The sequence below is a fragment of the Balaenoptera acutorostrata genome, chromosome 6 (assembly GCF_949987535.1).
Source record: "Balaenoptera acutorostrata chromosome 6, mBalAcu1.1, whole genome shotgun sequence".
NCBI classification, from domain to species: Eukaryota; Metazoa; Chordata; class Mammalia; order Artiodactyla; family Balaenopteridae; genus Balaenoptera; species Balaenoptera acutorostrata.
This window is the reverse complement of record NC_080069.1, coordinates 31,374,603-31,392,318: the sequence shown is the minus strand read 5'-3', so window position 1 is coordinate 31,392,318 and position 17,716 is coordinate 31,374,603. Positions and strand designations below refer to the sequence as shown.

General features: G+C 33.4%; 2 protein-coding genes across 3 annotated transcripts in view; one reads left to right on the top strand and one right to left on the bottom strand.

Annotated features, from left to right (window-relative positions):
* Positions 1-17,716, bottom strand: part of CENPP (centromere protein P) — a 218,102-nt gene that overhangs the window by 137,854 nt on the left and 62,532 nt on the right. The window lies entirely within an intron of this gene.
* On the top strand, positions 1,191-17,406 carry OGN (osteoglycin). The gene is made up of 7 exons (XM_007182378.3): positions 1,191-1,340; positions 2,362-2,610; positions 4,028-4,124; positions 9,488-9,646; positions 11,674-11,876; positions 14,174-14,269; positions 15,079-17,406. Exons 2-7 carry the CDS (start codon positions 2,437-2,439, stop codon positions 15,247-15,249), a joined length of 900 nt encoding a protein of 299 aa, XP_007182440.1. The 5' UTR covers positions 1,191-1,340; positions 2,362-2,436; the 3' UTR covers positions 15,250-17,406.

The following is a 17,716-nucleotide window of genomic DNA, read 5'->3' as shown; positions in this document are numbered from 1 at the left end:
CACTCAATAAACTTCTACTAAATAAATGAATGCCAATAAAACTATATTTACTGGTCATAATTTTTCAAGAAAAAAATGTTATATCCACAAAATAATTTTCATTAGTACAAAGTGTCAAACTGTGTTCATTAGTAAACCATGAATCTCTAAGATTCTCTAAATCTATTCAACATCTATGCAGTTCATTTCTCAACATCCCATTAAACCTGCCACACAACAGAAAACAAATCAATATCTGCTGTTTCATTATTAGATCTTTTCAAAGATTTTAAGGCCATAAAATTGACAATTTACATCAACCAAAACCAGAGAATATCACAAATAAATTTAAAATAATTCACATTCAGAAAAAAACATGAGTATTCAAGTCTTAGTTTATCCAAGCTTTAATTCAAAAAACTCTAAAGCCAATTTTGAATAGAAAAGAGAACAAATTAGTATTCTTTCATTTTCTACTTTTTAATAAAGTATTTATCCATATCCATATTTATTGAATTTTTAGCTTAGAGGAGAAAGAAATGTTACCTTGACTGCTAAAAGTACCAAAGAGTGATAAAATTTAAACAAATCTTTAAAGATGTTCACACAGTTATCTAAATACCACTTCAACTTAAAAAAATCAAATTTAATATTAAAATAATTAAAACAGCTTCCTTCATTTAGCAAACAAAAATATATTTTACTATCAAACCCCAAATTATAAATAAAATTTATTTTTAAAAAGCTAATTCTGACACTTGAGTTTTTGTTATATGTAACAAAATAAAGGGGGAGAGGGACCCCAAATGACTAAACTAAAAAATAATTTGTGCTATAACTAATTTCTACACCAGAAACTTTTTAGCTATATACTAATTAAAGTACTAGAACAACATTTTTACTCTTCATAAAATTAAGAGCATAGATTATGCTTTAGTTTGGTGTTTTATTTCGTTCAAAAAGCAGATGTTTTATCTCCTGGGAAAGCATTAAAATGAAAAGCATGATTTTTAAACTATGTCATCTTCATAAACTAATATTCACAAAAACATGAGTATTTATTACACAAGGTAAAAATAACAAAATTATGGTAATCAGTAGAAGCAATCTGAGTACAGCAGTTACAAATATTTTAAGCACAGTTCTCTAGTACAACACACTACATTTCATCCTAGAGAAAGAATGTTGGCAAAGATCTCTACCACATGGAAACTGCTTTTAAAGCTGTTGGGCCCTGAAATTCTATTCAGCAGTTTGAAATCAATCCACAGCTTTTCTCATTCACCCTCCCACTTGGGGCTAATGCAAGCCATGACCATCTACTGAGGAAAACCACAAAAAACTTCAAAACAGCTACAACGGTAGGCTCTTTTTTCACATATTATTTTAAATATCATTTGTTAAAATGTGACATCTAACAATCTTAGTAAATGTAAAGGCCACCTTTCATTTTTTTATGTTTCAGTTACTTTGAACAATTATTTTTTAACAAGCACTTAAGTATATCATTGCATAACTTTAATGTCCATGCAGGCAAGAACAAGGTGCTGCAAAAGTCACAAAACCATGTTATTCTTAATTTTCAACCATTGATTTTTGACAAACTGGTATCTACAATGCAGCACCAGCAACTATGAGTGATTCTGTCTGAAGTTACTTATGAAAAAGTGTAAAATGTGCACCACCAGATAAAATCCAGCAGTGAGCCTAAAAGAATTTCCCATTTCATTCCCTCTAAATCTTTGATTAAAGTTCTATATTTTTTCTAGCCTGCAATAGTATTTTTGCATTTTTCATAGTTTAAATTTTAAAAGAAATGCTATTAACTAAAAGAAATGATATCTATAAAAATTATAAAACTAAGAAAATTTAAAGTATGGCTTTTCCCATATTCTGTACCACTTAAAAGTAAGTGTTAATGACTACTTTTCATAATGTTAAATTTAAAATTTAAATTTTGAAACTGTTCCTGGAACTTGTTTCTGCTCATACCAATACAATCAAGAGTGCGTATAAAGGAGCAAAGTTGAAATATGATATTTTTTAACTCACATGAGACAGGATCATGGGACTTCATTTTAACTGTTTATATTACAGGTATCCTAAGAAGACTTCAATTACAAACAAGTACCTTTGTTCAAGGCACCTAATTATTAAAAAACTGAAATTATCAACATTGCTTGGATATTTGATAGAAAAGGAACTAAAACCATTTTCTGAAACTATTTTTCAGAATGTGGCTGATACACAAAAACTTTTAGCATCTAATTAAAGATCACTAAGGGTTAAATACTTGTTCTCTGGTCCCTACTGCGTATACCCTGCCAAAAAGTCCTCTAAGCTTTTAAATATTGCTTCAATGGTCTACGTTTTTATTTCCAGGGAAAAAGGGAGTATTGTCCCACAGTCAGCAGGCCACTAGCTTATTAACTTCCAGTCACTTTCATTTTTGCTAAAATGAAGACTCTGCAATCTACACTTCTCCTGTTCCTGTTTGTGCCTCTGATAAAGCCAGCACCACCATCTCAGCAGGATTCACGCACTATCTATGATTATGGAACAGATAATTTTGAAGAAAGCTTATTTAGCCGAGATTATGAGGATAAATCCCTGGATGGAAAAAGTATTAAGGTATTTTATTTCTACTCTAAATTTAATTTCTAAAATAGTCGCCCATTTAAATGTATGTTTTTGTTTTTTCTGAATGTGTCTGATAAGGTAAGAGGAAAGGAAAAGCACATTAAATGCTTCAAAATAATTCAAAATAACTGTCCTAAGATATTTTTAAAGTATGCATGCTTCTGAAATTAATACATAGAATCCATGATAACCAAACAGTATCTATAGCAACCAAAACATAAGATTTAAGGAAAACTAAAATTTAAAACATAAAATTTAAAGAAAATTAAACTTTAAGATGACCTCTGACCAGTTGAGATTTATATGTTAAGTAATATTACATAATGTCCTATATATGCATATTAAAATAAAATAGGAGAAATGTGTATTAGGAGAAATAAAAATGAATCACCAGCTTAAGGTTTATTGTTTTAGGAAGAAGTGGTTCAAGGAAATAAAGAGTACTGCTTATTTTGTATCTACAGCATTTCACAATAATTCACATATGTCAACTACACAGTATCAAAAAATGAAAACTACTTAATATAGCTTAATTTTTAATCGGTTTTAACAATTCAGACTCCATCACTTAACCAAGTAACTGTAACTGTCATTGTCTACAGGGATGACTTTCAGACCACATCTTCATATTCTACTTGTACGGGGGCTAAGTAATTACTTGTGGTTTTACTGGCACACAGAAATGAACACTGGGAAAGGAAAAAGTTAATACAGCACATAAGTATCTGTTGCCTGCCTACCGTGTGTCTGTATGTGTGTCTCTCTCTCCCTCTCTCTCTCTCTCACAGACACACACACACATACACACACACACACAAATGGAAAATGAGTAATGCAGCCAAATATATAACAATGTTGATTGCTTCAAAAGTTCTCCACTATAAATAAGATGACAAAGATTTTAAGACTGAACAGTTATAATTGCTTCTTTCTTTTTTTTAGTACAGATGAGCAGATATTAACACTACAATTTCTTTCAATGGAGTTCGTTAATATGCTAGTATTATTATTATCACATATATATAATATAGGTATATATAGTTATAGCTTAGGGAGAAAAAAGGCCCACTATAACAACAAGTCGTTGGCTCACATGGCTGATTTGAATCTATCAATCAGTTTAAAGAATACTTTCAAAAATCTCCTGGTCCCTAAAAAGTAGTAAGTAAAAAGTTATCTGCTTCTTCTCTTTACATTGCTTTAGGAGTCTCTCTAACTTAATATAAATGCAGGGACCAAGATATTTGCGAAGTGGAGCAGAATTCAACAACATTTAATAGACAAATGGAAAGGGGAGAGGCTGTTCAACCAGAACACTTATGGGAGAATGTTGTCTGTAATCCCTCAGTTTTACAGTCCAAATTGGTCTCTGTCACACCTGATAATAAATGTTTATTTTTTTCAATAGGAAAAAGAAACTATGATAATAATACCCGATGAGAAAGGTTTTCAATTACAAAAAGATGAGAGTATAAAACCATTATCCCCCAAGAAAGAAAATGATGGTAAGTATGAATACTCTATCATCAAATTTTTTTAAAGGAGTTTTAAAAAATAGCTTATAATGGAACTTTATTCCTTATAGTAATCAAAAATTGCATCAGGATATAGTAGATCCAAACAGTGGAATTTTATCTCTAATGATAAAGTCAAACAGGTATATTGTGAGTTTTCATCATTTGCCATCCCACATTATGAGTGAGAAACGTGGAATAGGAACATTCAAGAACAAAGTTTAGTCTAAGTTTAGCCTCTACAAAGTGTGTGCTTCTGTCTATATAAAATCAGTTGAAGAAATACTTGTTAAACACCAGTTATTTTCAAATACTATGTAGCCTGAGTATAAAGTAAATAAAATATAATTCTTGCCTTTAAGAAACTCACAGAAGAGAGACATAGTTATATATATAAATAATTATAATGTACATTTCAATTAAAACAATAGAAAACATAAAATTACAAAGTCCTACTTATTAGTTTCTATTTGGTTTATTCTTGCTCTATCACAGAACATTACTTCACATGACAATATGAAAAAAAAATCACACACTAATCTCTATATTGCTACAATAAAATTAAAATGGACAAAACCAGAAAATATATCTTAAGAAATTTGAGAAGTATCATAGTGAAAGTAGACTTGAAGAAATGGAAAGACATTCTTTGCTCTTGAATAGGATGATTTAATATCATAAAGATGTCAGTTCTCCCTAAATTTACAACAATGAACTTCTTTAAAGAGCTGGTAAGGCTGATCCTCAAGTTCAGAAGGAAAATCAAACCTGCATGAAATCACCTATCAGAACATACTTTAAAGCCTGCATACTTAAAATAAGTGTAATACTGGTGCATGAATGAAAGTCCACAGACAGAAAGAAATACATGTAGAAATTTAGTAAATAATAAAGGTAACATCTTTAATCACTGAAGCAAAGATGATATTTTAAAAAACTGGGGCTGGGACAACTAAGTAGTCAACTGACAAGGGATACAATTAGATCCCTATCTTACACAGAAAAACTCCAAATAAATTAGGGTCTAAATGCAAAAAGTGAAACCATACAAATAGTAGAAGATAACCTGGGTGTGGGGTATCTCAAAATCCAGAGACGATAATATAGAAAAGATCAATAAATTTGACTCTATAAATGAAACATCTGCATGGCAAAAACCATCATAAGCGAAGCCAAAGGCAACTGAAAACTGAGAAAAATATTTGTAATATATATCACTGATAAAGAGTTAATATCTCTAATTTCTAAAGAACAAGTAAAAATCCAGGAAAAAGAAACTGATCAAAAATCCATTGGAAAAATGGGCAAAAGATATGAACAGACAATTCACAAAATGATATAAAAATGACCCTTAAACACATAAAAGGTGTTCAATCTCATATGTAAGTTTAAATTATGTTGAGATAAAATTTTTTAACCTATCTGACAAATATATTAATATATTCCATTGGCAAAAGTGTAGGGTATCAGACACTGACATATGTTGCTGGTGGTAATACAAATTGGTAGAATGGACAGGAATTTGGTAATATCTAACGAAACCTAATATGCATTTACTTTGTGACACAGCAATTGACTTCTAGGAATTCACCCGAAAGATATACCTCCAAAAGTAAGAAAACACATATGCAAAATCTCTGAAGCATTGCAAAATATTGGAAACAATCTAATTATCCATACATTGAAGAGTGGTTGAATAAAGTATGGTACGTCCACCCAGGGGAATACTGTGCAGTTGTAAAAGTGAAGGAGGATGATCTCTGTAACTAATATGGAGTGATTTTCAGAAGAGATTATGTGAAAAAAAAAAATGCAATAGAGTATCTACAGTATGCTGTCTTTCACCTAAGAATGAAGGGGATGTAAGAGAATATACATACATCAGCCCACTTTGTGAAAAGAAATTCAAGAAGGGGAATTACAAAACTGAGACTAGTTACCTATGGGTTACAGATGGGACTAGGGGTGGAAAGGAGGGGGAGATGGTAACTAGGGGTACTGGGGGAAGGTGTTAGAACTTCTTGGAGTATACACTTGTTGTGTAGATTTGATTTTAGAATGTTATATTCACATAAGCAAACAAACAAATACATTTATAAATAAAACCAACTAGGATAAGATAAAAAGAACCCAAATTGGCAAACAAACAGAAAAATAGAAACTTAATTGCATTTCAAATCAATAACATACCACACTACAGGGGGAAAAATCTAATTGAAGTAACCCTTAAACACAGTATTTTGACTGTATACTTTCAGGCTAAAGACAAAATAAAATAGGCAAATACTAAAATCCTAGTGGGTAGGTTTGTTTTCCATAGTATTATAGGTTAGCAATAATGAAACTACTTAATGTGTGTTCTGGGACTGAGTGAAGTAAATGCACAGTGGATCACGAGAGCCAGGTTTCTCATTGTCAGAGAAGGGTGTTACAAATATGGTAAGGGGTAAGGCTAGAATGAACACTGTGGAGATGGAGTGGAATGAAAGATATCAGGATCAACTCCTGGTTTGTATACAGAGATACAGAAATAGATATATACATGTTTGCCTCCCTGTATGAGTGTGTATGTGAAAATATGCATATGATGTGTTTATGTTTTCATATGAGCATATGACACATATATACATGTATATATGTCTGCATGTGTGTACTTGTGTATTATTATGTCCATGTCTATATACATATACTCATGTGTATGTATGTGTATTATATATGAAGAGAGCGCCAAATAAAAATACATATATTTCCCAGGCCTCTTTGCTGAAAAAGCCCAGAAGCAATGAGATCCCAGTAGCAATGAGCACATCCACACCCAAATGTTGGTTTCTAAATACCATTCTCCACTAAAAGGGACCAGTACTCCTGGAAATAATAGCTGATTTCAGGCCTGGGGCAAGGAAAGGGCAAGATTGGTCTGGGACATCTTAGCATGCCAGAAAATAAGTAAGTTCTCAAAGAACAGTGGGGACAACTAATTTTTAAAATTAATCAAAATATAAAAAATACATAGGTATAAATGTGTAAAAGATGTACAAGACCTGCTCATTGAAATCCAGACAATATAAAGGGATCAATTGTTATTCATTAAAATAAAAAATGTTTGCTCTTCTTCTTTTTTTTTTTTCTGGCCCCACCATGCGGCATGTGGGATCTTAGTTCCCCAACCAGGGATGGAACCTCTGCCCCCTGCAGTGGAAGCGCGGAGTCTTAATCACTGGACTGCTGGGGAAGGCCCCAAATGTCTGCTCTTCAAAAGACATTGATAAGGAAATAAAAAGACAAGCCACAGACTGAAGGAAAAGATTTGCAAAACATAAATCTGACAAATGATTTATATCTACAGAATATACTTTTATAATTCAAAAATAATAATACAAAAACTTATTTAAAAAAACAGGCAAAAGATATGAATAGACACTTCACCACAAAAAAATATGTGGATGGCAAATAAGTATATAAAAAGATGCTCAGCACATTAGTCATTAGGAAAATGTAAATTAAAACACACGATACCACAACAAAACTTACTTGAAAGGCTAAAATAAAAAAGTCCAACCATACATACCAAATGTTGACAAGAATGTGGAGCAACTGGAACTTTCACACACTGCTAATGAAATGTAAAATGGCACAACCACTTTGTAAAACAGTTTAGGACACTCTCCAAAATGTAAAATACATACGTATAATAAGACCCAGCCATTCTACTCTTAGGTATTTATCCAAGAGAAATGAAAGCATTAAGTCCATACATAAATGTTCATGGCAGCCTTCTTTGATATAGCCAAAAACTTGAAACAACCCAAATGTCCGTAAGAGATGACAGTATAAATTGTGTTTATTGAGACAATGGAATAAATCGGAATGAACTCAGTAATAAATAGGAATGAATTACTGATACATACAAAAACAGATGAATCTCAAAATAATTATGCAGAGTGAAAGAAGCCAGACAAAAGAGTGTATACTGCATGATTCTTTTGATATAAAAGTTTCAAAAATGCAAACTAACATATAATGACAGAAAGGAGATTAGTGGTTGCTGGGAGGGAGAAATTACCAAAGGGCATGAGGAAACTTTTGGAATGATGGATATGTTAATTATCTTGATTGTGGTGATGGTTTCATGGGCATGTACACATGTCCAAACTTATAAATCATACAAATTAAATATGTGCAACTTACTGTATATCATGGAACCATAAAAAGGCTGTGGGAGGATAAACAGAGCTTAAGAGTTCTCACTGACTAATCTGTGACAATGTGATTATCAAAATAAATAAGACAGTAACGTATTATGGGATACGTTACCCATGGAATGAGGAATTCATAAGTTCATACTGACAGAAATAAACAAATAAGAAGGGAATGTTCCACCTTATATCAGAATGCCAACTAACAAATGTAGAAGAAATGATGGAATTAGAAAATAATTGGTAATTATCCTAGTAATAAATGATTCAAGTAAGAATCTTCAACAGATGATAAAACTAGAGGGTGAAAGTTTGATGACAAACCTGATGTTTAGAATCTCAAAGTACTCCTCTAGAAGGTACAAATTACAAAGTGAAAACAGTAATTTTACAGAGTGAGAACCATGGCAGATACTAACTGAACCAAGTGACCGAAGACAGCATCATAAGGAATGAGACAGATACATGAGACTGAGGATGTAACATTATTTCCATGGTATTCCTGCCAAAAAATGAGGAACCTTATATAAACCCTAATTGAAAGACATTCTTCAAAATAAATGCCCTGAAAATAAAAGTTTTAAAAAATTCAAAAATTTCCTAAACAGTAAAAGGTATGAAAAACAAAGACTAAGGAACTGTTGCAGGTTGAAGGAGATGAAAGATGCATGACAAGTAAATGCAATGAATGACGTAGGGTACAATAGGGACTCTAACAGTGCCCATGATGACTCCAATTTTTAAGTTAATAGTTTGCTTATTTAACTAAGTGGTTTCTGAACTCATTAGAAATGTGTTTGCACCACTCCAAGTGGTAAATCAAGCTAATATTTACCTTAAGTCCTGCTTTATGATTTTTGATACTCCAATGAAGAAATGTAACTGTCAATCAATTCAGCAATTAAATGATCACTGCTAAAACAGATAGGAGAATAAAAGAGATTGTGGATTACAGAATTTAAAATAAAATTCTGGTGAGTTATCAGATACAATATAGATTACTAGCTATCAAGGCCATAACGTCTTTCCTGTTATCACCCGTAATTCTGTAAAGGATCTTTTCAAATTGGTAATAATATTCATGATAGCAAGGATTTTAACACTAGAGGTCAAATATTTTTAAACTACTGATTTTTATGATTTTGTTTCCCAATTTAGAAATGCCCACATGCCTGCTATGTGTTTGTTTAAGTGGCTCTGTATACTGTGAAGAAGTTGACATTGATGCTGTACCACCCTTGCCGAAGGAATCAGCCTATCTTTATGCACGATTCAACAAAATTAAAAAGTTGACTGCCAAAGATTTTGCAGACATACGTAAGTTAATTTTAAATAAGATATTAGTGTTAACTCGTGTTAGTATTTAACTCATATAAACACAAGTTTCTAGGTACCTGTGGCCTATCACATGTACGGTAGTGACTGTTGAGGTATTTTAAGTATCCACCACACTTCACAAAAATCCACTGGTTTACTGGTGAATCTCCTTTCCATTCAGATGTTCCCTGTCATCTTTCTTTACTGGTGACTTCGGAGTCTATGTTGACAGCCCATCTAACATATGGGCAACTATATCTTCTCAACCCCAATATTTCAAGATCCATTTGCCTCAGCCAGTCAGCAGTACAAATATCATCAGGATATTTCTCCAATGACAATGTTTTATTTTCTACCTTCACTATGAAAACATAGAAACTGCTTTTTCTTACTTTAACTCATGGTTCTTAAATCTGGCTGCATATTAAAGTATTTTTTATACCAGGTCCTAGTCCCCAGAGATTCTAATTTAGGTCTCTAAATTTAGAGGCCCAGGTGTTGTCATTAACCACAACCAAACTCTTCAGATGACTCTAATACGGAACTAATGCTGAGAGCAGTACCATTTAACTCCTTCCCAGGTCATTAAAAATCTTGGACTTCTGGTGTCCAATCAAAGCTTACAACAGCTGCCAGGAGGGTGTTGCCATGAGCACACCAAAATCCCCTACTTCTGCAGTATGAAGTCCAAGTCTGGATCACTAATCCGTCATAAATTTTCTAGATTCCAATGCTGTCAAGGGCTTCTGAAGAAAGTCACACCAAGAAATGCACACTGGCCCCACTATACATTTACAAGATTAGCCATAACTGAATTCATGCTGTCACCAGTAGCTCCCAACTGACTGAATACAGTTGTTCCTCTTTTGTGGATTCCATGTTTTCAAACTCACCTACTTGATAACATTTATTTGTAACCCCCAAAATCAATACTTCTGGCACTTTCATGGTCATTCGCAGACATATGCACAGTGGCAAAAAATCTGAGCCATCCAGGATAGGCTGAATGAGATGCTTGGCCTTTTGTTTCAGCTTTTATACTGTAAACAAGTATCCTGTTTACAGTCTACTTAGTGCCACATTTTTCACATTTTTGTGCTTTTTGCTGTTTAAAGTGCTCCCTAAGTATAGTGCTAAAATCCTGTCTAGTGTTCCTAACTGCAAGAAGGCTGTGATGTGCCTTACAGAGAAGACACATGTTAGGTAATCTTTAAGTGTGAGTTACAGTGCTGATGGCTGTGAGTTCAATGTTAATGCGTCAACAATACATACTAAGTAAGATGCCTTTAAAAAGAAACACACATAACATTTTCCACTGACTGGCTGATGAAAATGTGTGATGAGAGGCTCTAACCCTGTATATTCCCTAGGAGCAATGGTTCCATATTCACTAATTCGGCATTTGCATTGACTTTATAGACATGACCACCTTGAATAGTGAGAAGGGACCATATTTTCTAATCATCCCAGACGGACAAAAGTGATGCACACATAAATACACATATTGAATTTCTCTATCTCTCAGTATGCATCACGGTAATAAATTAGGGAACATTTTTGCCTTTATTGTTGTCAAGCAATAAGGCATGGAGAGATTAAGATAAGATATCCACAGTCACAATACAACAGGCTGGCAAAAAATCCAGAAATATTTACATGATTTTATTCAATCAGATGTAATGCTTACTTTCCATAATTTGCAACAAAGAGTTTCTTTCAAACTACTTGAGCATACTGAGAATTCAAACAAAAAAGGATGGAAGGACTCTATTAACTTTAAGTTCCCTTCCAAACCTGAGATTTTAGAACTTCAGTGAGAAACACCATCAGTGTCAAGCACAGAGTAGATGCTCAGTGTTCAACAAAACTTACTGAGCTACTAATTGTAGACACTCTGCTAGGCACTAAAAATAAAAGACGTTTGAATGACTTGATAAACAAATGATTTTCCTCAGTCCAGACAATTAAGAATTTAACTTCATATATTTTTAAAAATTTTCTTATTTTTTGTATATTTTTCCTTCAAGCTAACTTAAGGCGACTTGATTTTACGGGAAATTTGATTGAAGATATAGAAGATGGTACTTTTTCAAAACTTTCGCTGTTAGAAGAACTTACACTAGCTGAAAATCAACTACTGAAACTTCCAGTTCTCCCTCCCAAGCTTACTTTATTTAATGCAAAATACAACAAAATCAAGAGTAGAGGAATCAAAGCAAATGCTTTCAAAGTAAGTATTTTATAGTATGACTGAGCACAATATTAAAATATCAGTTATACAGCCAATGATAACATGATAAAAGAAAAAGAAACTATGGTCTAGAATTTTGTTTTAAAACTATTTTAATGTAATAAATGAAGATATTATTTACATGATAAATAGTGATACTACTAGGCTTATTCAGTCTAGCTTATGCCTGTACCTCACTTAAAATACCTTTATCTTGTTTCATGGGACTAGCTGGTGTCACATCTTTTTCCCTTGTTCACACAGCAATATTTATTTATACAGACAAGGTTTGCACCCTCATGGCACCAACAGTCTGCCAAACCTCAAAATGGGAGTGTTCCTGTGTTTCTTTTTTCCTTACAATATTAGTAATTTACAAACACCAGAAAAAATCATGTTCTAAAGTAAACACTGAATTTTATTTTTAATACTTAAAAGTATTAGACCATAGAATTCTGAAGGTAGACATTCTTTTGAATTCTGTGAGGGCACCTAATACAAAATTCTGTATGTAGTAAAAATTACATATATTTCTTAATTTAGTAAATCAAGAAAATAAATGCACATGAAAAGGGCAAGGTGATTTACTCTGATTTAGATAGCCAGGTTGTCTCAAAATGCAGAGTCTACAGGGAAGCAACCTCAGCCCAGGCCTTCCATAGCTCTGGTGTACTCATTCCCAGTCCTGGAAGAAACCCCAGATAAAAGGATGAGACAATCACGCTACTGTTGGCAACAGAAGACCTCGTTAAAAAGGAAGGTTTGTAGCTCCTTATGACAACTCCTAGCAGTTCCTCAGAAGTTAAGGGACTCAGGGGACTTTTAAAAACTGGACTCACTTTAAAAACAAAAAAATGCTTGTAATTTGAAGATATGCAATTTGAGCAGGTAAACCTTTGAATAACTGGCATGTTAAAGACCTACAGGAGTAGGGACTTCACTGGTGGCGCAGTGGTTAAGAATCCATCTGCCAATGCAGGGGACACGGGTTCGAGCCCTGGTCCGGGAAGATCCCACATGCTGTGGAGCAACGAAGCCCATGCGCCACAACTACTGAGCCTGCACTCTAGAGCCCGTGAGCCACAACTGCTGAAGCCCGTGCATCTAGAGTCCGTGCTCCAGAAGAAAAGCCACCACAATGAGAAGCCCGCACACCGCAACAAAGAGTAGCCCCCACTTGCTGCAACTAGAGGAAGACCACATGCAGCAACAAAGACCCAATGCAGCCAAAAATAAATAAATAAATAAATAAATAAATAAATTTATAAAACAAAACAAAACAAACAAAAAAGACCTACAGGAGCTAATCAACATTTCACAAAAGGAATGTTTGAATATTTTGGATTTTACACGTGGATTACAGAAGGGATTCATGACAAGTTGGCATGAAAATGATAAACTCAGATATTTTCTAGTTTTGCTTAATGCCCTAGGCTGCCAAAGCCACTGGTAAAATCAGGTTACTCTAATCCATGTTAAAGAGGCCCACTGGGGAAGACAGGAGCTTGGTGCCCATATGGTGAATTGTAGGATGCTTAAGAAAGGATTAAAATAACAGCAAATTAATTCTAAAAAAAAAAAAAAAAATTACCAAATTCTGTCACAGGATGCATATCAAAGGTAAGGTAAAAGATTATTGTCAGGGGAAACTACATCTTGAAATCATATTATAAAATTATACACAATAATGGATTACTGATCATGAAGAGTAATCCAATGTAGAGTCCTTGGGGCATAAAAAAGTCATACTTAGCTACGTATTTAATAAACTGCTTTGGGAGACATCTTACTAACAAGCATACACATCTCTTAGGAATATTCATTTTACTACAAATTGGTGGAGCTGAAATGGAAAGTTCTGAAGGTTCAAGAGAGGTTATGGCAGTACCAGGATGCAAATACAATCCTGCATAAGAATTAACCTTATTATCTGCTCCCAAGAGAAATTTAAAGGGCCCCAGAAATTGGCATGAGGGCTGAGGCTGAATATGATGGTATTCAGAAGTGAGATGAGTGGACAGAAATGTGGGGATGCATCAGGGCTCTACTGCCCTTCGTAAAGGACCAAATATACTACTTGTAAAACCAAAAACACCGAACAACAACAACAACAACAAAACAAACAAAAAAATCCCAACAAACCTAAAACTACCATACCAATGATTAATAGTATTGATATGTGTCTATATCTATACCTATGTATTTATACATATGTATATGTGTGTATATAGCTTGAATCATGTGAAGAAATGCAATGAGCTCAATAACACTTAAGCAAAAGCACCTTTTCCTTACAGAAATTGAATAACCTCTCCTTCCTCTACTTGGACCACAATGCCCTGGAATCTGTGCCTCTTAATTTACCAGAAAGTCTGCGTGTAATTCATCTTCAGGTATGATTGCTCCTTTCACATTATCTGACTTTAATTCAAATTATTATGGGTCAATCTTACGATTCATTAGGAAGATCACTTATTTACATGTAAATTTTGCCCATCAAAAGTATTAATATTTAGCCAAATGCTCTCTCCTGCCCAGAATCCCTAGTTCTATCCAGAGTACAACCAAAGGACCAGTAACAAGAGGTGTGAGGTCTGCTCTTATAGTAGGATTTGTCTCCAGGTGTGCACTTGGCATCTCCTAGTTAACCTGACGTGTGGATTTGAAGTTAGGGGACACTAAGACCTCTGGTTTATGTTTCTTTCTCCAAATAGCAGTAAACACTTGCTTTTGGAGACTTCTCAGCTGACCTTATTGTCCAACATCAACTTAGGGTAATAGAAAAGTGAAAAGGGAATAAAAATAAACTAAAAGTGGTCTTTTACCATCATAAGAATTCCCATTTGTTCTTTTTATTTCTTTAAAGTATATTTAAGGAAACAGTACCCATTGTGAGTTGACACTCTAGAATAGGATACTTTATCCAGCTATTATAATCTTATTTATTCTCAGAAATTTCTGTTATATGGGTTTTGCTCTTAGAAATAGCCAGTAGTCTGTTCTTCCAAAGTAATACTGTAGACTTTAAAAAGGGAGGCTCAGATTGCTCAGCAAGGGTTTTTATTACCATGAAGATATATGCACAGTATGTACAATATTTTAAAAATCACTTTTTAGATAAAATATTCTGTGAGATCTCATTACACAACATACAAAAGAATGATTTCGGGTTTCTAAACAATTTTTCCCTTTTATTTTCTAGTTTAACAACATAACTTCAATTACAGATGATACATTCTGCAAGGCTAATGACACCAGTTATATTCGGGACCGCATTGAAGAAATACGCTTGGAGGGCAATCCCATCATCCTGGGAAAACATCCTAACAGTTTTATCTGCTTAAAAAGATTGCCTGTAGGGTCATACATTTAACCACTATCAATGCAGCACATAAGCTAAAGTACACACATACTTATAATCCGTCTCAACAATGTCTAAAGGAGCTTAAGTATTTAATATTAATTTTGTATCCTACTATGAAGGAACTTATGTTTTAAGCAAAGATGTTCAAAAAACCTTACATATAACAACGAGCAAAAAGTAAGAGTGAATCTCTAAGTTCAAGACAAAGTAATGTGAAAATATTTGAACAGCATTACAAAATCCCTGCAGTTTATACTAGAGTACCATTTAAAAGGTATGTTTTTATATAAATACCCACATTTAAGACGTATTATGAAGTGAAAGGATAAGTCCAAGAAACTTTCAACTGTTTGTCTTTCCTGGCTTCTACTGGATCCCTAAAGCATTTAAGGCATATGTTCCAAAAACTTTGAAAAGCTAAATATTTCCAGGGATCTCTCACTTTTCTTTTATCATTCATACATTATTCATTATGAAGCAGGAACTCTGTTTTCTTTCTATTAAGGCAGCTACTATATTTTTACTTAGCCTCAGAAATAGGAACATAGTCTCATACCTAGGCAAAACTTTCCAAATAAAGCATAATTTTACTCTCTGATAAAGAGCTAATATAGTAATGTTCAGTTATTCTGCTTTGTGATCACACAATTAAAGGCTTTAGTAAAATAGTACAAAATTTTCTTTAATCTAAATATTAACATTCTAAGTCCACCATAAAACATTTTAGGAAGCCAAGCACATCAAAATCAGTATGCTTATAAAAAAACCTGAAAGTCCATCCTGTTTCTCAGAACATACCCATAAAATTCTCCACTGTAAAGGCTTTCAATTATGATATATACTGCAAAATATTTTCTTTTTATACTATAGGAATGAGAATCTCATCAATAAATTTATCCAAATGTAAGACATGAAAACAAAGTGAATTCTGTGGTGTTACTACTACACACCACCTTCCCACCCACCCATACACATCCATGTTCTTGAGAACAGACCACACATTTACAAGAAAGCATCTCAGCAACATTTTCTAGAGACCCATGATTAACTGGTATGTTTAAAGATGAGAATTCATCTTCAATCTAATAGTGATAAAGTTCCTAAAATTACTTTCCTCTTGCGCAAACCCCACTCAAAAGTCTTAGTTTCCACAATGCTTTGGGGTTGCATATAAAATGATCAGTGCTTTAGAAACAAGAGTCTGAATGTGTATATAAAAATTGCCGACATTGTTTCCAACATAAATTATGCACTAGAATCAAGTTGGTCTCTGTATACTATTCCCAGAACAAACACTATTGGTGGTTTTCCATTTGCTTCTGTTTTTTCCGTACCTAGAATGACCTCCTATTTTTCAATTTTCCCATTTGTCAAGGTTGACCCCAAGATGAAATTTTTTCACTAAAACACCTGTGATCTCTTAACACCACAATAATTACTGCTACAACACTAACGCGTTCACTGATTTTATTTTGGTAACTGGTAACAATAACTATTATACTGCTTTCTCATTTTGTGTGCAAGCCTCATTTCTCTGTGACTGAAAGCTCACTGAGCGCGTTGAACATATCCAATATCCCCTTTATACATTCAAAGTGCTAGCATAATAGTGAGCACATCTAAATTGAATATATAGTAAATAGTGCAAAATAAAATCCATTTAAACAGAAGGGCTCTGTTTTATTTGGAAAAATAGAATATTTAAACTATCACAATCTTGAATAAATCAATAGAAATAAATTGTAACTTTATCTGGAAAAACAAACTTAATAAAGGATTGCTGAGTGGTGGAACCAACACTGGGGAAAGGGGTCAGTAAAGACTTCCTTCCCATTTCCAGATGTCAGAATAATAATGTATTCCTATGTTCTTTATATTACTAAACTTAAAGGGGAAAAACACCATAAAATAACTCTCAAATTTTAGAGAATTTAAAAGCCAGTGGTTTATATAAAATAGCAATTAGGAAAGAGCACTGGTTTAAAAGCCTGAATTATGGAATTATCTTAAAAAATAGTTTTGAGACTTCTAGATAAGAAGATATGAACCTAGGTACCCGACAACCTTATATACACCCTTAAGTCACAATAAAATAATGAAGTAAAATAATGCTGATCCCCATTATCTTAAATAGATATTGCTTCATTCTTGACACTGATAATGAAACAGAGGATTAAAATTAAAAATATTTTACCCCTACAAACATTCCTGAAAGAAACTAAACAAGATATGCATAAATGGGAAGACATCTTGTGTTCATGAATGGAAGACTGAATAGTTAATATGTCAGTGCTACCCAAAACAACTGCAAAATGATAGGAACAGAGTAAAGGGACAAAGCAGGTGATTAAATAGTTAATCCCACTAGGGGACTGTAAGTAAAGGAAAAGTATGGGAGACCCCTGTAAGTTAATGATCGCTCAAGAAAGCAGGTTTGCTTAACCACAAAACCAAGCATGCCTGCTTAGCAACAAAA